General features: G+C 44.5%; 1 protein-coding gene across 5 annotated transcripts in view; it reads left to right on the top strand.

Annotated features, from left to right (window-relative positions):
- The window catches only part of LOC121280805 (5-phosphohydroxy-L-lysine phospho-lyase-like), a 36,368-nt gene that overhangs the window by 1,620 nt on the left and 12,451 nt on the right, over positions 1–22,297 (top strand). For 2 of the 5 annotated variants that reach the window (XM_041193050.1, XM_041193051.1), the window contains exons 2-3: positions 5,135–5,253; positions 16,587–16,746. In XM_041193050.1, coding sequence (XP_041048984.1) covers positions 5,135–5,253; positions 16,587–16,746 — 279 coding nt within the window. Of the gene's footprint in view, positions 1–3,626; positions 3,735–5,134; positions 5,254–16,586; positions 16,747–22,297 lie in introns of those variants that run through there. The other 3 variants (XM_041193053.1, XM_041193054.1, XM_041193052.1) reach the window with 3 other exon arrangements.

Raw genomic sequence — 22,297 nt, 5'->3', positions numbered from 1 at the left:
GTCCGGCCCATCTCCCGCGCATCCGCCCTCACGCCTTCTCCTCCCTCCCAGAAACATGATAGGATCCCCCTTTTCCTCACTTATCACCCCACCAGCCTCCGCATTCAAAGGATCATCCTCCGTCATTTCCGCCAACTCCAGCATGACGCCACCACCAAACACATCTTCCCTTCACCCCCCCGGCGGCATTCCGTAGGGATTGTTTCCTCCAGGACACCCTGGTCCACTCCTCCATCACCGCCTACTCCTCAACCCCCACCTATGGCACCTCCCCATGCCCACGCAAAAGATGTAACACCTGCCACTTCACTTCCTCTCTCCTCACCGTCCAAGGGCCCAAACACTCCTTTCAAGTGAAGCAGCATTTCACTTGCATTTCCCCCAACTTAGTCTACTGTATTCGTTGCTCCCAATGCAGTCTCCTCCACATTGGAGAGACCAAACGTAAACTGGGCGACCGCTTTGCAGAACACCTGCGGTCTTTCCACAAGAATGACCCAAACCTCCCTGTCACTTGCCATTTTAACACTACACCCTGCTCTCTTGTCCACATGTCTGTCCTTGGCTTGCTGCATTGTTCCAGTGAAGCTCAACGCAAACTGGAGGAACAGCACCTCATCTTCCGACTAGGCACTTTACAGCCTTCCGGACTGAATATTGAATTCAACAACTTTAGGTCTTGAACTCCCTCCTCCATCCCCACCCCCTTTCTGTTTCTTCCCCCTTCCTTTTGTTTTTTCCAATAAATTATATAGATTTTTCTTTTCTCACCTATTTCCATTATTTTAAAATATTTTTAAATCTTTTATGCTCCCCCACCCCTACTAGAGCTATACCTTGAGTGCTCTACCATCCATTCTTAATTAGCACATTCATTTAGATAATATCACCAACTTCAACACCTATGTGTTCTTTTGTTCTTTTGTCTGTGACATCTTTTGATGATCTGCTTCTATCACTGCTTGCTTGTCCCTACAACCACACCACCCCCCTCCACTTCTCTCCCGCCACCCAACAACCCCCCCCAACTCCCCACACACACCTTAAACCAGATTATATTTCACCCCTTTCCTTGGATTCACCTAGTTCTATTGAAGGGTCATGAGGACTCAAAACGTCAACTCTTTTCTTCTCCGCCGATGCTGCCAGACCTCCTGAGTTTTTCCAGGTAATTCTGTTTCTGTGAAGGTATAGCCTCTCCTGCTGACTATCAGGGGTCACGTGATGTTCTGGGAGACTCCAACCAATGAGACCTAAACGTGGGCGGGCAATGGGGTTGGGGCTTCCTGAGGAGAGTCCTGATGGAGCATGTAACCCCTGAAAAGCTCCCCATAATAAAGTTTATCTGTTTGTTGTTGAAACCTGTCCCCTCTGTTGAGTCATTACATTTGGCGACGAGGGTAAAATAGCTCTGACACGGCACCTCACCTTGTTACCATGAGTACATCGGATATTATGAAAAAGAAAAGACTACTCACCAGTCATTGCCACTCTTCAGCAGAATTGATCCTTACGAGGCAACTGTGGAAGACTGGAGCCAGTATGTAGAGTGCTTTGGATTTTATTTCGTAGTGAACAAAATTACAAAATTAGCAGAAAGCAATCCTTTTGAGTGTATATGGCAGTAAGACAAACAATCTCATTCACAACCTGATGGCCCTGAGCACGCCAATTCTAAGTCCTATAATGAATTAGTGGACCTCCTGAAAACGCACTTGCAGCCGAAGCCATCTGTAATAGTGCAGCATTTTAAATTTACTTCCAAAGTTAGGGCCCCAGGAGAGTCGCAACCTATGTAGCGAACCTTAAGCAGTTGACAAAACATTGTGACTTGGGGGACACATTAAATGATTTGCTGCGGGACAGATTAATTTGTGGAGTTCAGGATGATGCTGTTCAGCGCCGGTTATTCGCCGAGGTCAACATCGACTTTAAGCACCCCCTAGAAATCTCCCTCACCATGGAAAGTGCTGCAAGAAACTCACATACAACATGGTCCTGTTCAAAATGGAAAATGGATCAGAAAGACCCATTGGCTATGTCATGAGAACCCTCTCCACAGCTGAAAAGGATTATTCCCAGCTAGAAAAGTAAGGTTTATTGGTGGTAGTCAGCATGAAGAAATCCCACCCAGACCTACATGGATGACATTTCATCATGGTGTCAGACCACAGACCATTAATGGGTTTATTCAGTGAGGATAAGGCCATTCCACCAGTAGCCTCAGCAAGAATACAATGTTGGGCTCTGATATTATCTGCGTATGAGCATACCTTTATGTCCTGGCCTGGCTTACACATTGCAAATGCGGACCCACTTAGTCATCTCTTGTTACCAGATAACATTGTACATACATGTTCCACAAGAAGTTGTGCTATTACTGAATTTCTTGGATTCTTCGCCTGTGTGTGAGAAGCAAATTAGAAACTGGACGAACAGAGATCCAATATTGTAAAAAGTCAGAGACTTGTTTTGCAAGGGTGGTCAAATTTGCCTGTATCTGAAGATTTGAGACCATTCTGTGCCAGATATACAAAGTTAAGCTATAAAGATGGAATTTTGTTGTGGGGATCAAGAGGTAGAGAACCATTCTTGACAGAGCTTCACAGTGCGCATCCAGGCATATCAAAGATGAAAATGCTTGCGCAAAGCTATGTCTGGCGGCCAGACGTTGACAGTGACATTAAAAGCATGGTCAAGCACTGTCTCCGTTGTTAGCAACAACAGAAGTTGCCTGTTTCAGCTCCCTTGCATCCATGGGAGCGGCCTAGTTGACCCTGGGTTAGACTACATATTGATTATGTAGGACCATTCTTCGGTACCATGTTTTTGTTGATTGCAGGTGCATGTTCTAAGTGGATGGATGTATGTCAAGTCAAGTTCCCAACATCGAGCACAACTATCAAGAAGCTATGTCACTGTTTTAGCCTACATGGCCTACCTTAAATCGTTGTTACTGCTAATGGTACAGCCTTTACCAGCACAGAGTTTCAGAAATTCATGAATCTGAATGGAATCAGACATATTAAAACAGCCATTACCTCCCTCATCGAATGGTTTAGCCAAGAAAGCTGTACAAACTTTCAAGTCTGGTATGAAAAGGTTATTAGAAGGTGCTCTAAAGTCTCGACTTTCCCACTTTCTTCTCAGTTATTGTACAAAGCCACATTCAACTACGGGATCAACCCCATCTGAATAATTAATGAAACACCACCTATGTACACAGTTAAGCCTGGTGCTTCCAAATTTAGAGGGGAAGGTAGAGTGGAAGCAGAGTAATCAAAAACTGATATACACAGCAAACCTCATACATTCAGTGCGGGTGAAACAGTATTTGTGTGAAATTTCGGAAGTGGAGGTTGTTGGGTTCCTACAATCATTGTCTCAGAAGCTGTTCCATTATCTTTCCAAGTACAAGTGGATGATAGGATCATTTGTAAGCATGTAGATCATATTCATGCCAGAGAGACATTCCAACAACCAACTATTCTGCCTGTGATTAATGCCGAACCGTCAATTTCTGAGGTGACAGATCAACCTAGAATAGACATGCCCGATTGTCTCTGTAGAGATTCCAAACCCAGAACTGCCATTTTCTAATGATGTGTCTCATGCTGCCGTTCCAGATCCTGTCGATCCTGTTGAGGAACCCGAAGTGGTAGAGCTACGCCGCTCTAGCCGTTTGGGAGAGCACCTCAGAGACTTGATCTTTAATCACCTGAAGTTGTATTTATGTATATGTTGTTGGATATTCAAATGTTTCCCTGTAAATAGAAATTGCAAAAAACTAAAAGGGGAGGAAATGTAGTAACTGAGGGTATAGCCTCTCCTGCTGTCTATCAGGGGTCATGTGATGCTCTGGGAGGCTCTGACCAATGAACCCTAAGCACAGGCAATCCAGGGGCTGGGCTTCCTGATGAGAGTCCTGATCAAGCATGTAGCCTCTGAAAAACTCCCTGTAATAAAGTTTATCTGTTTCTTGCCTGCTCTGCTGAATCATTAGAGCTTCATCCTAGTTGGTGGTGAACTTCCTGGGTCTTGTTGGAGCTGCACTTGGTCCAGGCATCACATGCCAGACTTGTACCTTGTTGTTTGTGGAAAGACTATGGGGAGTCAGGAGGTTAGTCACTCACTGCAGAAATCCCAACCTCTGACCTACTCTCATAGTCACAGTATTTAGGTGGCTCTCCCAGTTAAGTTTCTGGTTAATTGTAACCCCAAGATTTGATGGTGGAGTAAGTATTCAGCGGAAATGGTTAGTATTTCCCTTGTTGGGAATAATTATTACCCAGCACTTCTGTGGTGCAAATTTTACTTGCCATACTTATCAGCCCAGGCCTGAATGTTGTCCCGGTCTTGCTGCAGGTGAACACAGACTGCTTCAGTATCTGAGGAGATGTGAAGGATGCAATCATCTCTGAACATCCACAGTTCTGACCTTATGATAACGGGACTGTCATTGATAAAGCAGCTGAAGATATTTGGACCTATAGGACACAGTTCTGAAAAACTCCGGCATCAGCCTCTAACAACCACAATCTTTGTGCTAGGTTTGACCTCAGCTAGTGGAGAGTTTTCCCTCTGATCCCTATTGACTTCAATTGTATAAAATTGACCAAGTTTAGTATATGTCTGAGAATGTAAATGAAGAGGATTCCTAAAAAAAAAATGCCTTATTTCTATTAAAAGCCTCAAGCAGTACATCCCCACCCCCACCCCCACCCCAACCTACAAAACCGCAATACAGAACATATAATCCCACAATGGCACTGTTGAATCCTATTTTTTGTGGTTATGCATTGAAGTATATCTGAGTTCCAGATAAATGCCCTATTCTCCTCAAATGTGAACCTATAATTCAGGAGATGTAAGTGTTTAGTACATGGAAACAGCCAACATAAATTGAAAATCCTGCAGTTTGGACAACTGAATAGAACTTTGGTTTATTCTTTGTGATTTCACTCATTTTGTTTCAAAAGACAGCAATATACTATAAAATCTCAATTTTTTTGTTTTAATGTCTGTGTATAGTGCAGTAAAAATTACATTAGGAAATCAAAGGTTAAAAGAATATCGGTATCAAAAATCTATAAATCATTTTGCCACAGAGTGTTCTCTGTACTTTTATTTGCAGATCTTCTTGCAAGCTTTTTTTTCCAGATGATCCTATCAAGATTGTCAGAGCTCAGGGACAGTACATGTTTGATGAAAAGGAAAGAAAATATTTGGACTGTATTAACAATGTTGCTCATGGTAAGAAAACCATTTGAATAGATGACAAAAATTGCACACCTTTAGGGAAGCTATGTGTAACTTTTTATTGCTACAGCGGTATCCAGTGACCATGGATGTACAGAAGAAAATACCTCTTCTGCCCTTCAACCCGATCATGGCTAATCTTTGGCTTCAACTCCACTTTCCCGTCCTCTCCCCTTATCCTTGATTCCCTGAGAGATCAAAAATCTGTCCATCCCAGCCTTAAATATATTCAGTGATGGAACATCCACAATCCTCTACGATAATGCATCCCAAAGATTCACAACTCTTTCAGTGAAGAAATTTCTCCTCATCTCAGTCCCAATTGATCGTCCCCTTATCTTGAGACTGCGTCCATGTGTTCTAGATTTCCCAGCCAGGGAAAACAACCTCTTGTGGGTCTACCTTGTCAAGCCCCCTCATAATCTTGTATGTTTCAATGAGATCACCCCTCATTCTTCTAAACACGAGGAGCAGAATTTTTCCCTTGTCAGGTGGGCACGCGCCCGACCCGAGCGGGAGTAAAATAGTTTTCGATAGTGTCGGGCGAGTGTCCTGACATCATCACACACTCTTACAATATTTCATTCAGCGGGCACGCACAAGAGACAGCAGTGTGCCCACTGACTATTAAGAGGCCAATTAAGGCCCTTAATCAATTCATTAAAACAAATTTTTTGCTGCGCGTCCAACTGTTCAGTTGGCAGGCGGGCAAATAGGCCAAGCTGCCTTTGCATTTTTTGTGATACCTCATCCACAGGCAGGATGAGGTTTCACCCAAAGATTTTAAAGAAATACAAACTTTTAAAACTCAATTTTTAACTTGTTCCTACTCATGACGTCACATGAGGGGATATGTTTTCCTTATTTTTCAACCCTTCGCTTGTAATGTTAAAAATCTTCAGCTCCAAGAGGCAGCTCTGTGCCTTCAGGGAGCTTTCACTGAGTGCACCCGGCGCTGACTTCAGCGCTCGCACTCCTCCTGCCCCCATCCCGGCAGCGCTGAGGCTGTGAGTGCACCTTTCACGCTCGGTGACCATTAATTGGCCAGCCAGCGTGAAATCGCTGTTGGGGCCTGATCGCAGGTGGTGATCGGTTTTGCAGCCACTTCCGGGCCTTGCGCCCACCAGACAAGGTAAAAATCCTGCCCCAGGATATAGACACAATTTACTCAACCTCTCGTTACAGGACAACCCCTCATCCCTGGGGCCAATCTACTGAACCTTCACTGCACTAATTCCAATGCAAGCACATTCTTCCTTAAATATGGAGACCAAAATTGCACACAGTACTCCACATGTGCTCTCACCAAAGCTCTGTGCAATGTAGCAAGACTTCCTTATTCTTGTACACCAATCCTCTTGCAATAAAAGCCAACATGGCAGTTGTCTTCCTAATTGCTTGCTGTATTGGATGCTAACTTTCTGTGTTCCTTGTCTGAACACACCAAAGTCCCTCTGAGCATCAATATTTACAGGTTTCACACCTTCTAAAAATATTCTGCTTTTTTATTCTTGTGACCAAGTGAATAACCACTCGCTTCTCCACATTATACTCCATAAACCACCTTGTTGCCCATTTGCTTAATCTATCTAGATTTCTTCGCAGCCTCTTTGTGTCCTTTTCACTGATTGCATTACTCCCTAGCTTTGTATCATCAGCAAACCAAAATATTATTCTCTGTCCCTTTGACTAAATGATTGTAAATAGCTGAGACCCCAGCACTGATCCTTGCGACGCTCCACTAGTCACAGCCTGCCAACATGAAAATGCCACATTTATCCTTGCTCTTTGCTTTCTGTCCATTAACTAATTCATTATCCATGCTAATATATTACCCCCAAATCCATGAGTCCTTATTTTGCTTATTAATCTTTTGTGTGGGACGTTACTGTATGTTGTTTGGAAATCCAGGTATACTACATCTACCCTACTAGTTACATCCTCAAAGAACTCTAATAAATTTGTCAAACACTATTTCCCTTTCATAAGACCATGTTAACTTTGTTTGCACTTAGAAAATCATAGTATGATTATTGTTAAGCCTTCCTTAATGATAGTTTCCAACACTTCCCTGATGACTGACATCAGGCTAATAGGCCTGTAGCGCCCTGTATTCTCTGGTGCTCCTTTCTTGAATAGCAATGTTACGTTTGCTCACTTCCAATCTGCTGGGACCATTCCAGAATCTAGGGAATTTAGGAAAATCATAGCCACTGCATCCATTATCCCAGCAGCTATCTCTTTTAGAAGCTGAGGATGTAGGCCATCAGGTCATAGGGGTTGCTTGGATTTTAGTCCTTTATGTTTCTCCTGTACTTTTTCTCTACTGACATTGATTACCTTAATTTCCTCATTTTTTAGCCTCTGGGTTACTTTCAATTTCTGCTATATAACGTGTTCCTTCTACTGTGAAGACAGGCAATGTTCCTGTCAGTTCCTCATTCCCCATAATAATTTCTCCTGCCTCTTGCTTCTAAGTTATCTGTCTTTACTTTAGCTACTTTCTTCCTTTTTATATACTTGTAAAAGCTCTTACAATCTGTTTTTAGTTTGCTTTATCAACTTTTTGGTGGTCCTTTGCTGGTCCCTAAAACATTCTCAAACCTCAAACTTACTACTTTGCAACACTATAAGCCTCATTTTTTAATCTAATATTATCCTTAATCTCTTTAGTAAGCCGTGGATGGATCTTTCTTGTTGAGTTTTTTGCTTTTCAATGGAATGTATTTTTTTTGAACATTTTGAACTGTTTCTTCAAATGTTTCCTACTGCTTATGTACCACCAAACCTTTTATTCTATTTACCAAATCAACCTCAGCCAGCTCTCCCTTCATACCTATGTAATTGGCTTTGTTTAAATTTAAGATTTTGTTTGTGATTAGGGTATGTTGTTTTCAAACTTAATATGGATTTCTGTTGTATTATGATCACTATATCCCAGCAGATCTTATACAATCAGATTACTAATCAATCATGGCTCTTTACACAATACTAAATTGAAAATAGTTTTATCCCTAGTTAGTTCCACAACATATTATTCCAGGAACAGAAACAAAAATAGCTGGAAAAACTCAGCAGGTCTGACAGCATCTGCGGAGAGGAACACAGTTAATGTTTTGAGTCTGTATGACTCTTCATCAGAACTAAGGAAAAATAGAAATGAGGTGAAATATAAGCTGGTTGTGTGTGTGTGTCGGGGGTGGTGGGGGGGGAGGGGGGGCGGGGAGAGAGAGAGAGAGTTGGTGGTGGTTAGTGGGACAAGTAGAGCTGGATAGAGGGCCAGTGATAGGTGGAGACAAAGAAGAGATTGCCAAAGATGACATAGACAAAAGGACAAAGGGGTGTTGATGGTGGTGATATTAGCTAAGAAATGTGCTAATGGGGACATTAAGGGTAGAAAGCAGGACGACCATGTGACAGATAGCTCTAATGGGGGTGGGGTAGGGGGAAGGGATCGAAATGGGCTAAAAGGTGGAGATCCATTCATTATTTACAACCCTCTCCCTAACTCTGAATAATTGGGTATAGACAGCAATGACTCTAGTTAGTTAAATAATTTGCTTACACTTTTCACTTAATGAAAAAAGTTTGGTATTGCCACCAAAGACAATTGATAATCACCTTACATACCTTATAATGCAGACACAAGTTTGCATTTTGCAGATGTCCCTTGAAGGATTGGCATTCGTTTGCCTTGAACAGCTGAATCACCCAGGTAATGTGAAGTTCATCCTCATTAATTCTGTTAGTCACCCCAGAGGAATTCAGCATCTTCAATATGGAATTAATTTTTGATGTCCATAAAATAATTTACAATGTAATCCAACCAAACTACATTTTCATGATTATTTGAAAAATGCTCAAGTCCTCTAGTAAGTAACTAAAAAACACCACACCTGGTTATCTTCAGATAGCCAGTCTAGTGTGGAAAGTGTAGGAAATATGGTACGTAAAGTACAATAAAGTGTAAAGTTAGGTTACATTCTTGTGAGATTATCTTCCACATTCTTTAACTGCAGTGCATATTCAATATCTAAAAAGAGGAAATATGGTGGGTGACTATCCCTGTTAAGGTTTTTATATCCTCTTCTTCTTGAGGTTTCCGCCCGAAGGCAGATCTGACCCACAGTGCCACGACCTCCAGCATGGGTAGAGCAAGAAGGCAGGTTGCAAATTTACCCCAGCCAGAATGGGGAATCAAAGCCCATGCTGATCCATATTGGCCATCCAGCCAACTGAGCCAAGTAACCCCCCACCAAAGAAGTCAAGTTGCTGTGGAAACATGCACTTTTGCATGCATTTTGGAGCTTGGTTTGGTTTATGGTGGGAGAGGCTCTAATTTCTTTCCATCACATTGCTGACCAGGAATCTCTCCCGCTCCTACCAGCTTCCATTAGCATATGTTGGAAGGATTTACAAATTGATACTCAACCTGTTTGGCCATATAATGAACACAATTTCCTTGGCCCTGAAGTTCTGGAGTGGGACTTAGAGTCATAGAGGTCTGTAGCACAGAAAAAGGCCCTTCAGCCCATCAAGTCTGCTTCAGTCAAACAAGTACCTAACTATTCTAATACCATTTTCCAGCACTAGGCCCATAGCCTTGTATGCCATGGCATTGCAAGTGCACATCCAAATACTTCTTAAATGTTATTAGGGTTTCTGCCTCTACCACCCTTTCAGGCAGTGAGTTCCAGATTCTCACCACCCTCTGGGTGAAAAAATTCTTCCTCACATCTCTAAACCCTGATATAAACCTTAATTGGCCCGCCCATGTAAAATGGTGGCGCACAGCTGATCGTGGGCTGCTCCCGCCCAGCCCGTCCAACAGGGAGAGCATTCTGCCCCAAGCCTTTTGTCCATCTTTGGCTATAGCTGTTAAGAGATCTAGAGCCTGGTGGAACCCAAGCTGAACATTGGTGAGCAGGTTATTGCTGATAACCTGTAAGACTGAGTGTAGCCAGATAAATGCTGTTGACAACACCTTCCATCACGCTGATGATTGAGACTAGACGGATGGGACAGTAATTGACCAGATTGAATTTGCCCTGCTTTCTGTGGACAGACTATACCCTGGGCAATTTTCCACTTTATTTGACACCAGTCAAATGTTAAAGGGGTTTTAAAAATTTTACTTCCTGGGCATCTAAACGATATCAAAATATTTAAAATGCAGTTGGTGGCTGGAAGTAGAGCACCATCTACAGATAAGAGTATGCATGTGCAGAGTTCTCATCAGCCACAGTAGAAATATGGGTTGCTAGTTGCAAACTACTGACCATAAAAGATCTTTAGTGCAATACAAATCAGCCTTATTTCTAACATTCCCTGCTGCAACACAGACTATTGGAGACATTTTAGTTTAATTCTTTTGGAAGTAGCAATCTCTTTCAAAGCAGAATAATTGGCAAGAAGACATTTCGGGCAATGAGCTTGATTCTGATCATTTTGTACAGTCAATATGTAAACTTGAAACTTGCTGGAACAACAACAATAACTTGCAATTATCTAGCACCATTAAAAACAAGAACGTCCCAAGGTGCTTGATCGGAGCATTATCAAACAAAATTTGACTAAACCATGTTAAGGCCAATGACCAAAAGCTTGGTCAAAGAGATAGATTTTAAGGTTCGTTTTAAAGAGAAATCGAGGGCTAGAGAGAACACCAGAACTTAGGGCCTTGGCAACTGAAGAATTTCCAGTGGTGGAGTGATTAAAATCAGGGATATTCAAGAGGAACACAGATAGATGGTTGTTTGTCAGGAGGAATTTACAGAGCTAGGGAGGGGTGAGGCCAAGGAGGTATTGGAAAAAAGGATGAGAATTAAGAAGAGCTGGATGTTATCACCTTACGTGTGGAAACCGACACTTTGTTTTCAAATGATGTCATTGAGAGAGGGCCTGTTCATGAGATTTGTTTTTATAGTTGTTTCCCATCCATAATTGTCATTGAACTGAGTGGCTAGGTGATTTCAGTCAACCACATTACTGTGGAGGATCTGGAGTCACAGATCAGGTAAGGATGGCAGATTTTCTTCCATAAGACCATAAGACATAGGAGCAGAAATTAGGCCATTTGGCCCATCGGGTCTGCTCCGCCATTCTCCCCGTAACTTTGATCCCCTTACCAATCAAGAAACTATCTATCTCGGTCTTAAATACACTCAATAACCTGGCTTCCACAGCCTTCTGTGGCAATGAATTCCATAGATTCACCACTCTCTGGCTAAAGAAGTTTTTCCTCATCTCTGTTCTAAAAGGTCTTCCCTTTACTCTGAGGCTGTGCCCTCGGGTCCTAGTCTCTCCTGCTAATGGAAACATCTTCCCCACGTCCACTCTATCCAGGCCTTTCCGTATTCTGTAAGTTTCAAGCAGATCCTCACTCATCCTTCTAAACTCCATCGAGTATAGACCCAGAGTCCTTAAACTTTCCTCATATGTTAAGCCTTTCATTCCTGGAATCATTCTCGTGAACCTCCTCTGGACCCTCTCCAGGGCCAGCACGTCCTTCCTGAGATACAGTGCCCAAAATTGCTCACAATATTCTAAATGTGGTCTGACCAGAGCCTTATAAAGCCTCAGCAGCACATCCCTGCTTTTACATTCTGGTCCTCTCGAAGTAAATGCCAACATTGTATTTGCCTTCCTAACTACCGACTCAACCTGCAAGTTAACCTTAAGAGAATCCTGGACTAGGACTCCTAAGTCCCTTTGCACTCCAGATTTCTGAATTCTCTCCCCATTTAGAAAATAGTCTATGCCTCTATTCTTCTTACCAAAGTGCATGACCTCACACTTCCCCACGTTGTATTCCATCTGCCACTTCTTTGCCCATTCTCCTAACCTGTCTAAATCCTTCTGCAGCCTCCCCACCTCCTCAATACTACCTGTCCCTCCACCTATCTTTGTATCATCTGCAAACTTATCCAGAATGCCCTCAGTTCCTTCATCTAGATCATTAATGTATAAAGTGAAAAGTTGTGGTGCCAACACTGACCCTTGCAGAACTCCACTAGTCACCGGCCGCCATCCTGAGAAGGACCCCCTTATCCCCACTCTGCCTCCTGCCAGACAGCCAATCTTCTATCCATGCTAGTACCTTGCCTCTAACACCATGGGCTCTTATCTTACTGAGCAGCCTCCTGTGCGGCACCTTGTCAAAGGCCTTCTGGAAGTCCATGTAGATAACATCCATTGGTTCTCATTACCTCCTCAAAGAATTCTAACAGATTTATCAGGTATGACCTCCCCTTGATGAAACCATGCTGACTTTGCCCTATTTTACCATGCACTTCCAAGTATTCTGAAATCTCATCCTTAATAACGGACTCTAAAATCTTACCAATGACCGAGGTCAGGCTAATCAGCCTGTAATTTCCCAACTTTTACCTCACTCCCTTCTTAAACAGGGGGGTTACATTAGCGATTTTCCAGTCCTCTGGAACCCTCCCTGACTCCAGTGATTCCTGAAAGATCACCACTAACACCTCACTATCTCTTCAGCTATCTCCTTCAGAACTCTGGGGTGTAATCCATCTGGTCCAGGTGATTTATCCACTTTCAGACCTTTCAGTTTTCCTAGTACCTTCTCCTTGGTAATGGCCACCACACTCACCTCTGCCCCCCAACTCTCTTGAACTTTGGGGATGTTATTCCTGTCTTCCACCGTGAAGCCTGATGCAAAGTACCTATTCAGTTCCTCCGCCATTTCTTTGTTCCCCACTACTACTTCTCCAGCATAATTTTCCAGCGGCCCAATGTCCACTTTTGCCTCTCTCTTACCCTTTATATATCTAAAAAAAACTCTTGCAATCTTCTTTTATATCACTGGTTAGTTTACCCTCATATTTAATCTTCTCTCTCCTTATTTCTTTTTTAGTTGTCCTCTGTTGGTCTTTGTAGGCTTCCCACTGTTCTTTGCCACATTGTATGCTTTGTCTTTAGCTTTTATGCTGTCCCTGACTTCCCTTGTCAGCCATGGTTGCCTCGTCCTCCCTTTAGCATGCTAAAGGAACATTACTAGACTGGCTTTCAATTCCAGAATTATTAATTGAAATTAAATTCCACCACCTTCCATGGTGGGATTTGAACTGGTGTCCCCTGAGCATTAGCCTGGGCCCCTGGTCCCTAGTCCAATAACACTACCACTATGCCACCTTCTCTCCCTCTATAATACATAGATGTAGGAGAGAGTCAAGTGTAGATCTTGGTAGAACACCAAAGGTAATGATCTGGGAGTGGGAAAAGATGCCATTGCAGCTGATTCTTTGGCTCCAGCTGGTTGAATAATGGTAGAAGATTGGAGATGGGGAAGTAGTTTAAAGGATCGAGGGGTGTTACAAGTTTATGAGAAGTGGGGTGATAGTAGATTTGAAGGAGACACGGATAACACCTGAAGAGAGAGATTTATTAACAATATTTGCTGACATGGGGATCACAAGGAGAAGTTGGATGGTCAGTAATTTTGTCGGATAGTGTTGAGGGAGCAGCAGATAGGTCTAATAGACAAGATGAGCTCAGGGAAAGCATAAAGGGAGATAGGAGAGAAACGAGAGAAAGATGCGAATTCAGGACTACAGCAGGGGGATCTTTAGAGGATATTTGGCCTAGCGGGCTAATGAAAGGGAGGAAAGTGGCAGAAGCAGCTAATCGGATGGTCTCAATCTTAGCGACAAGAAGCCCATGAGCTCATCACACATGTTATTGAAGATGATGGTGGAGGAGACAGGAGAGAGGGGTTTAAGAGGACTATTTGCAGTAGAGAAAAAAAGCCAGGTGTTATCATTACATTCCAGGATGATCCTGGAATAGTGAGTAGTTTTGGCAAGCAAGAGGACCCTATGTTGCTTAATGTAGTCCAGCCAAATCTGACAGTGCATGGTTAAACCCGTTGTCCATTATATCTGTTAAAACTGGCATCCATTGGACATAAGGGAGCAGAGAGGGAAGCTCTACCAGGGGAATGGCCAGGGTGGAAGAGAATAACGGCTTTAACATGGACCAGAGCATCAAAGGGTGTGGTTGAGCAAATTGATAGTTGCAGAAATTTCATGGTGAATGTAGAGTCAAGAGCTAGACAGTTGGAAATTTGGAAGTGGTTCTAAGTGATATTCAGAACTCATAGGAAATAAGTTCCACAAGACTTTATTGGGGAGAAAAAAACGCTTTAGGCAATGTGTATGATTGTGACTTTTCTGAAAATTAGGTGCTTTTATCCAAAACATTTTTAAGAGGAATTGTGGCATTTTTGGAAGGAAAGAGGTACTATAAGTTACTTCCAGTTCAGATTGATTGATTTAAATTGAATTGTTGCTTTCCATATTGACATTTTTTAAAAGTTGCTCAGAAACAGTGGGCCCTAATGCTGTATTGTGGGACAGACGTTGTGATTTCAGTCAAAAAGAAAAGTAACCGGCTAAGACAAGAATATAGTAAATAATGAAGAGCATTCGCCATCTCATTTTTCTTTGTTCCATATTTAACCAGGCTTTGAATTTTGTTACAACAGTTTTCAATGTATTTAAATATATAATCACATATTAACATCAACTATAAAGTGACTACAAATTACTCATTGGAGGAGTGGGGAGAGATCAGTTGTCAAATAAATTCTGAAAAGTTTTATGTAGCTTAATAGCCATTTCCAAAAGATCAATGGGAACACATTACTTATCTGTCCACAAATCCAAAGCATGCTGTTTGATAAAGGACAAATTATAGAAGCTGAATAAATAAGATTGTCAAGGGAATCTAGTGATGCTTCTCCTTGGAATGTTAAGCTACCTGGCAAAGTCCTTTCAAGTCTTTGGAGGAGAACTGAGGCATGTAGTCCACTTGTTTTCTAGTTTCCAAAATCTGGTAACAATCTCCCACAACTATTTAAGTCTGGATATGGGCCTCACACAAAATTGAATTGGATGACTTCGTCACCCAGGATGCCCACCTGAAACAGCCTGGTTTAGTTCTTCAAATTGGGATCTTATGCAAATTTTAGGATACCATTGTGAAATTGGACATCAGCTAGGTGGAGTGTATGCAGGGCAAGCTCCAGCTGGTTCTTCTGGGTCTGAAATGGCTTAATGGACTGCCGGAAGTTGCTGAAAAAAGGCCCAAATGCTTTTTTTTAAAACTAGATTTTATTGTGTGCTTCTCCAGTCTCCACAAAACAACTGTAAGTCATAAGAACTGAAGAAATAGGAGCAGGAGTTGGCTGATGATCTGCACCAATTCCACTTTCCCACCCTACCCCCACATTACTTGGTGCCCAAAAATCTGTCACACTGTCTTGAATAAACTCATTAAATGTGTAGTTAAGGTCTGGAATGCACTGTCTGAGAGTGTGGTGGAGGCATCAAAAGGAAACTAGATGCTATCTGAAAAGGAAGAATGTACAGGGTTCCAGGAAGAATGCAAAATAATGGCACTATGGGAATTGCTCATTCGGAGAACCAGTGCAGACACAGTGGACCAAATGGCCTCCTTCTGCGCTGTAACATTTCTGTGATTCAATCTTCTAAGGTTGAGAATTCCAAAGACTCACAATGCTTGAGCGAAGAAATTGCTCTTCTTCTCAATTCTAAATAGCTGATCCTTATCCTGAGAAATGAATCCCAGTTCTAGACCCTCTACCAATGGGGTAAGCCTCTCAGCATTTACCCTGTTAAGCCTCTAACAACTTTATACATTTCAGTGAAATCACCTCTCATTTTTTTAAGCTCCAGAGAATATAGGGCCACTCTACTCAATCTATCTTCATAGTTCCAGCAATAAATCTAGTGAACCTTTGTTGCAAGTACATCCTTCCTTGGGGAGGGAGATCACAACTGTGCACAATACTCCACACGGGGTCTCACCAAAGTCCTATGTAATTGCAGCAAGACATCCAAACTCCTTGCAATAAAGGATAACATACCATTTTCTTTCCTAATTGCTACCTGTACCTTCTTGTTAACTTTCTACAATCCACATACAAGAACACTCAAATCCCTCTGAATGTCAACATTTACTAATCTCTCACCTTTTTAAAAAAATCACTGGCAGCCTGGATTTGCCCCCTCAGCATGGCCTGCCTCCATGCACACAAACGCCCCTCTCGAATCTATCCTAGAACATAAGTGAGGGTTGCTGCCTGTGGTTAAATGCAAAAGAGGCCCAGCACTGAAACTGAGCGACATCCAACTTGAATTTAATTGTATGGATTACTGGCTGAGTTTAATTGGATTTAATGCTTGCAAGTTTCATTAGATGAAACATCATCTTTTATCTTCAAACATGAAGCTGCATGTGAAATGGTTCCCCTGCCTATAAATCTGTTTTCCCTTTTACAGTTGGGCATTGTCACCCAGATGTCGTGAAAGCTGGATACATGCAAATGGCAAAATTGAACACAAATGCACGGTTTCTACATGACAATATAGTCCACTATGCAAAGAGATTATCGCAGACATTACCACAGAAACTATCGGTTTTCTATTTTGTGAACTCTGGGTAAAATGTGTTTCCTTTAATTTGTTAAATGTATATTTTCCTTGAAAATATTATTATGAATCAATCATTTCAAATAATAGTTGGATTCAATTCTCATGAATTCTGGGTGGCTTGAAATTCAGTTTTTAGTAAATTTACCCTTAACATAAGATAATTGAAATAAAACTTGGTTTGTCACTGTAACCTGATATGTTTTTCTCTAAATATTTTATAACAGTGATAAGTTATGAAATTTAATTTAAAACATCAGCAAGGGTGGTTCAGAAAATATTTTTGTGTCATTGGTGTCAGCTATGGCTTAGTTGGTAGCACATTTGCCTCCGAATCACAAAGTTCTGTAACCAAGTCCCACTCCAGGACTTGAGCACAAAAAATAAAGGCTGACACTTCAGTGTGGTATTGAAAGGGAAAATTCGCCCCAGATTTGCACTAAGCACGGTAGCAGGTGGGGGAAAAGGATGTTTAACCCGCCAGCCGCAGTGGTGGCTTCTCACGCCGTATCGTCCCAATCCCACCCCATTAATAATGCACTCCCAGGAAACACACTGTTTGGATGGCAGGCGGGCTTTCATTCGTCCGCCATGCCATCACCTTGCTGTTTCATCACTGCATATTTAAAGTGCAGTCGTGCGAACACCTCTCAGTGCTTCTAGCCCAGGACTGCTGCAAAGAAAACATGGCCCCAAAAGGCAACAGGACTGCAACCACCCTGCTCCACCAGTTTAATGACACATCCCTCGAGTGCGTTTTGGACACAGTGGAGGCTCGCCTTGATGTCCTCTACCCCCACTCTGGCTGCAGGCTGGGCAGCAACAACACTAATCTAGCATGGGAGGCAGTGGCAGCGCTGGTCAGCGTCATCACCCTACAAAGAGGACAGCTACCCAGTGCCGCAAAAGGATGAATGATTTCCTTCGTTCTGCCAGGGTAAATCACTCTTCTCATCACTCTCAACTCACACACTCACAAACCCATCACACAACCACATGGCCCTCACTCACTGCCAGTTCGAGGGACATCATTCATTCTCTCACACACACTTTCATTGTCCTCTCCCATCCTTGGGACCACTCACCCCTCACACATGCCAGGCACACTTATCATTTAGCCTGGCTGGCATCCTGCTTACACTCTCCATCAGTATTCACGCAGAACAAGCTGGCACACAACAAGAGGGAGAGATTACAAACGGCGGAGGAATGCCTGAAATCAAAGCCCTCACGGTCTTTGAAAATAAGTGCCATCCAAATGACTGGCATGGATCTGGATTGCTCCTGTGCTGACGGTGAGGTTGGTGGTGCTCTACTAAATGAGGATCCATCAGTGTAACATCCATCAGATAACCATGATGTGAGTGATGTGTCCTATTCTGCAGTGACCTGCCATTCACTAATTATCTCCTCTTGCTTTCGCAGGCACATCTGCCAAACAGCCGACAGAGTCCGTGACCCAGGGCCTCCAATCAAGCCCCGAAGAAACCTCTGAAGAGGAATCTGAAGGCACCTTCGTTGAAGACCTGTCACAGCGCTCACCCACACCCTCACCAGCGCAGAGACACATACCTCAGTGGGACCTAGCTTTAGAGTAGCCTCAAGATCACAATCTGGTGAGCACATCACACTGTCTGATCCACAGCAGGCGGAGGCAATGACTTCCCAGGTGTCTGGCACTCGGAGGACTGCCAGAGGCCAGAAATCTGCTGAGTCCAAGTCAGATGATGAACCTCTGGACTCGGTTATGTCACAGTTGCTGGAGTTGCAAAGGCACGCTCGGGAACATCAGGAAGGGATGGCCGCTGCGCTCCTCAAGTTGCAAGGCACGATGGAAGAGACTGTCCGCCTTCAGGCTGAGGTGATAGCCCTGGCATGCCAGTGCACCGAGGTCAGCACCTGGTGGATGGTGGCTGTCATGGAGACCACGGTCCAGGACATCGCTCCTGCACTGGTGCACGGGCTGAACTCCATTGCTGATACCAGAGTTGGCCTCCAACAGTGTGTACACAAGAGGGGTGCAGGGCAGCTCAATCACACTCCAGCAACCCCTTCTTCTCAAGCAGTCAGCCAGTGGCCCTCGGACACCCATAGGGAGGAGGATCAGCAGGTGCACACTCCGGGGCTATCCACCCAGGAGATTCTAGGAGCATTCAGCCCATCCAAACCCCCTCTTGCTCTTCCAGCAGCTCCAACTCCACAGGCCGAGGAGGGTGCCACTGCTACACAGCTAGACTCCAAAAGCAGGCCGCAGCCTTCCAGGTCTCAGCCCTCCAAGGTCATCACAGCGCATAGCAATCAGCAGGCTGCTTCCAACTCCACTGTGGATGTCCGGGGAGCACCAAGACGTAACAGCAGGGCTAGGAAAGTTAAGAAGAATTAGTTGCACAGCCTGGGCAAGTCTGTTAACCACTTGTAAATACTGTTCACTATTGTCATTAAACTCCCAAGAATGTCTCCCTGCCTATGATTCCTTGTTCTGATGAGCAGTGTTTGTGTCACTCAGATGTGAAACCTTGGTTCCAGTGCAAGATAAAGGCAGGTGTCTAAATCCACAACTTCTTCCCTGTGCTTTGTGCAGCCTTCAGACCAAAGTGATGATCTGGCCCCACATTCACTGGACACATTACTGATTCCTGCACCTCGACAGTGCTTGTCATTGCTGCCAGAATGTCGTGGGAGGTGTCATAGAGTTCCGTCATACTCTCTGTGTGCTCTCAGCACCTTTGAGGTGGGGCTGGCCCCCCATCTCTTCATCTGTGACCAGTGATGCTGTGCTCCTTAAGGGCTCAGATGCTGAAGGCTGACAAAGGATCAGGTGCATTTAAAGTTTCATGTGTCTCCATGATATGACCCTGATCAGAGCGCAAGCGAGCTGCCCTCGGCCAGACAGGAGTCAGACTTTCTCAGAGGCTATGTGAAGATCTGTGGAGTGTCCTCACTGCATGTTGTCATCATCCTCCTGGCATTAAGTGAATATTAGGGCCTCTGCTGTCTCCATGACAGGAGCATTATCACAGAGGGTATGTGCGCTGCTATCAGCCAGACTGGAGTCAAATGTTCACACAATGTGAGGATCTATGGGGTCTCCTCACTGTATGTCATCATCATCCTCCACAATTCTAGCAGCTGAAGGCCTCCTGAGTGCACCTGCCTCATCTGGCCAGTACGAGGGCTTCATCACTGTCATCGTTGCCATGGATGATTTCCTCACCCTCATCCCCGTCGACGTCCTTCTCATCGGAGGAGGCATCCAGCTCCTCCATCTCCCCCTCTGCCAGCTCCTCTCCCCGTTGCAGTGCCAGGTTGTAAAGGGTGCAGCAGGCGACAACGATGTGTAACACCCTCTGTGGACTGTATTGCAGGGCTCCACCAGGCCGGTCCAGGCATCGGAACCTCATTTTCAACATCCCGATGGTTTGCTCCGCCAAGATTGCAACATGAACCTCATTATACCTTCACTCTGCTGCAATCTGAGGCCACCACATGGGTGTGATCAGCCACGGCCTCTAAGGGTGGCCCTTGTCCCCAATGAGCCATCCCTGCAGCTTTGAGGACCCTAGAAGACATCAGGGATCTGAGACTGACTGAGAATGTCGGGGTCATGGACACTCCCTGGGAACCATGTGCAGACCTGTAGGATGCATTTGTGCTCGTCGCATACTAGTGAACATTCAGCAAATGGCAGCCCTTGTGGTTGACATAGTCGACCGCTTGTTGCAACAGCGATCTGAGCGCCACATGAGAGCAGTCAATGGCACCTGCACCTGTGGGAAACCTGAGGGCTGGGTAAATCCCAGTGCTTTTGCATCCTGGCTTTCCTGATCCCAGGCGAAATGCACAAAGTTGTGTGCCTATGCGAAGTTGGTATCCGTGATCTCATGGATGCATTTGTGGGTGAAGGCTTGTAATATCCCACAGAGGTCACCTGAGGAGCCCTGAAAGGAACTACTGGTGTAAAAATTGAGCGCCGTGGTCACTTTCACATCCACTGGAAGTGGATGCCCTCCATGTCCCCATGGCGTCAAATCCTGCAGCAGCTGGCAGATGTGACTGACCAGTTCACTAGACATATGCAGTCTTCGGCAAAACTGGTTCTTGGTCATCTGCAGGAATGAAAGGCGGCGTCTATAGACCCTGAGTCTAGGTAGGCACCGAACAATGACAGCTCACTGTGGCTCTTCAGCAATGTGTGTGAGAGCCCCAGCCGCCCCTTCCTGAGGGTGCTGCTCCTCCCTCTGCCCAGCCAGGCACCTCTGTCACTCTCTTCTCCTTCGTCTCCACTCTCTGTAAGCTATGAGGGTTACAGCTTGGTCATCAGGCTCCATGCTCCTGGTAGACACCTCCTGCAGGATGAAAGAGAGAAATGTGTGTGTTATCTTGGGTGTTCTAACCTCTCTTGGTCAAATCTGAAAGCCCCTTAATGCATCCCGGAGAGTGCTGGCCATCACTTGGATGACCAGAGTTTAGTGCGCTGCATTGCTGCCCAAATTCCCACCCACCACTGCCCTACTCCACCTGACCGAATGACGGCAGCTTCACCCATTGGACTGCATGTTGTGCTCTCAGCTCAGGTGCAGGCATTCTCCTAACTCGTGCTGCAAGGCTGCTCTGTTAGCTTGAATCATGGGGGAGACTGATCCAAACCGGGATGATGACATTGCAAGGGGCTGTGAGCACCTCCACCAGTGACTGCTCCATGGTTAGCTTTAGCAAGGAGATTGTACAACTTGTCCAGTCTTTGAACTGTTCTGCAGTCCACTAAAATTTCATTAGTCTGTAGTCTGTGCCCGAAGGGTGAAAAGTTCAGGAGCATTTGGTGGCAATTTCATGCCTCGGCGTTGCTTGAATGGGCAGATAATCTAGGGGCCCGACTCCAAGCATTTCAATGTGGCTGCATCTGAACTGTCTCAGCTGCAGAGAAGCTGAGAACCTTCATACAAGGTTTCCCTAATACGTGGCCGTTTCCCTACCCCTGACCCTGCACATGCTTGTGCACTACCATCAACTGCAGTGTAGCCCTTGCCCACCCCCCCTCTTCAACTCACCTCAGCCGCAGGGCAGCCTTGCCCTGGCACCGCATTGTCAGCGAGCCGGAAAAAAGCAACTTGCCTGTGCCCTCACCTGAATATACAGCACCTCAACCTTGAAGTCCAATTGGTGAGCACTGCGCAATGTTACCGCACACTCACCTCCGAGATCCCCTCGAAGTGCAGCCCCCCCAAGTGCACGCCTTATATATGCTGTTTTGAAACACATTGGCATGCAATTACACCAATGTGCTTGGATGATCCAGCGTGGGTTGGGGGGGGGTGTGATTTTGGCAGGCTGGGTTTATGATATGCAGATGTATTACAATGAGATTCCCGATGTCCGACAGCAGGAAACACGGCCCGCCATTGACGGGCAGATTGGACGATTGCAAACTGGTTTCACGAAGTCACAACACTGGTTTTTGGCCATCTTGTCATATTGTCCACTTATGCCACCAAACACGTCTGATGCCAGCAGGCATGGAAAATTCTGCCCAAAGTGTGCTATACCATCAGAGATGCTGTCTT

This window comes from Carcharodon carcharias, chromosome 8 (assembly GCF_017639515.1).
Source record: "Carcharodon carcharias isolate sCarCar2 chromosome 8, sCarCar2.pri, whole genome shotgun sequence".
Lineage (NCBI taxonomy): Eukaryota > Metazoa > Chordata > Chondrichthyes > Lamniformes > Lamnidae > Carcharodon > Carcharodon carcharias.
The sequence above is the reverse complement of the archived record's forward strand: the minus strand, read 5'-3'. Positions and strand labels throughout refer to the sequence as shown.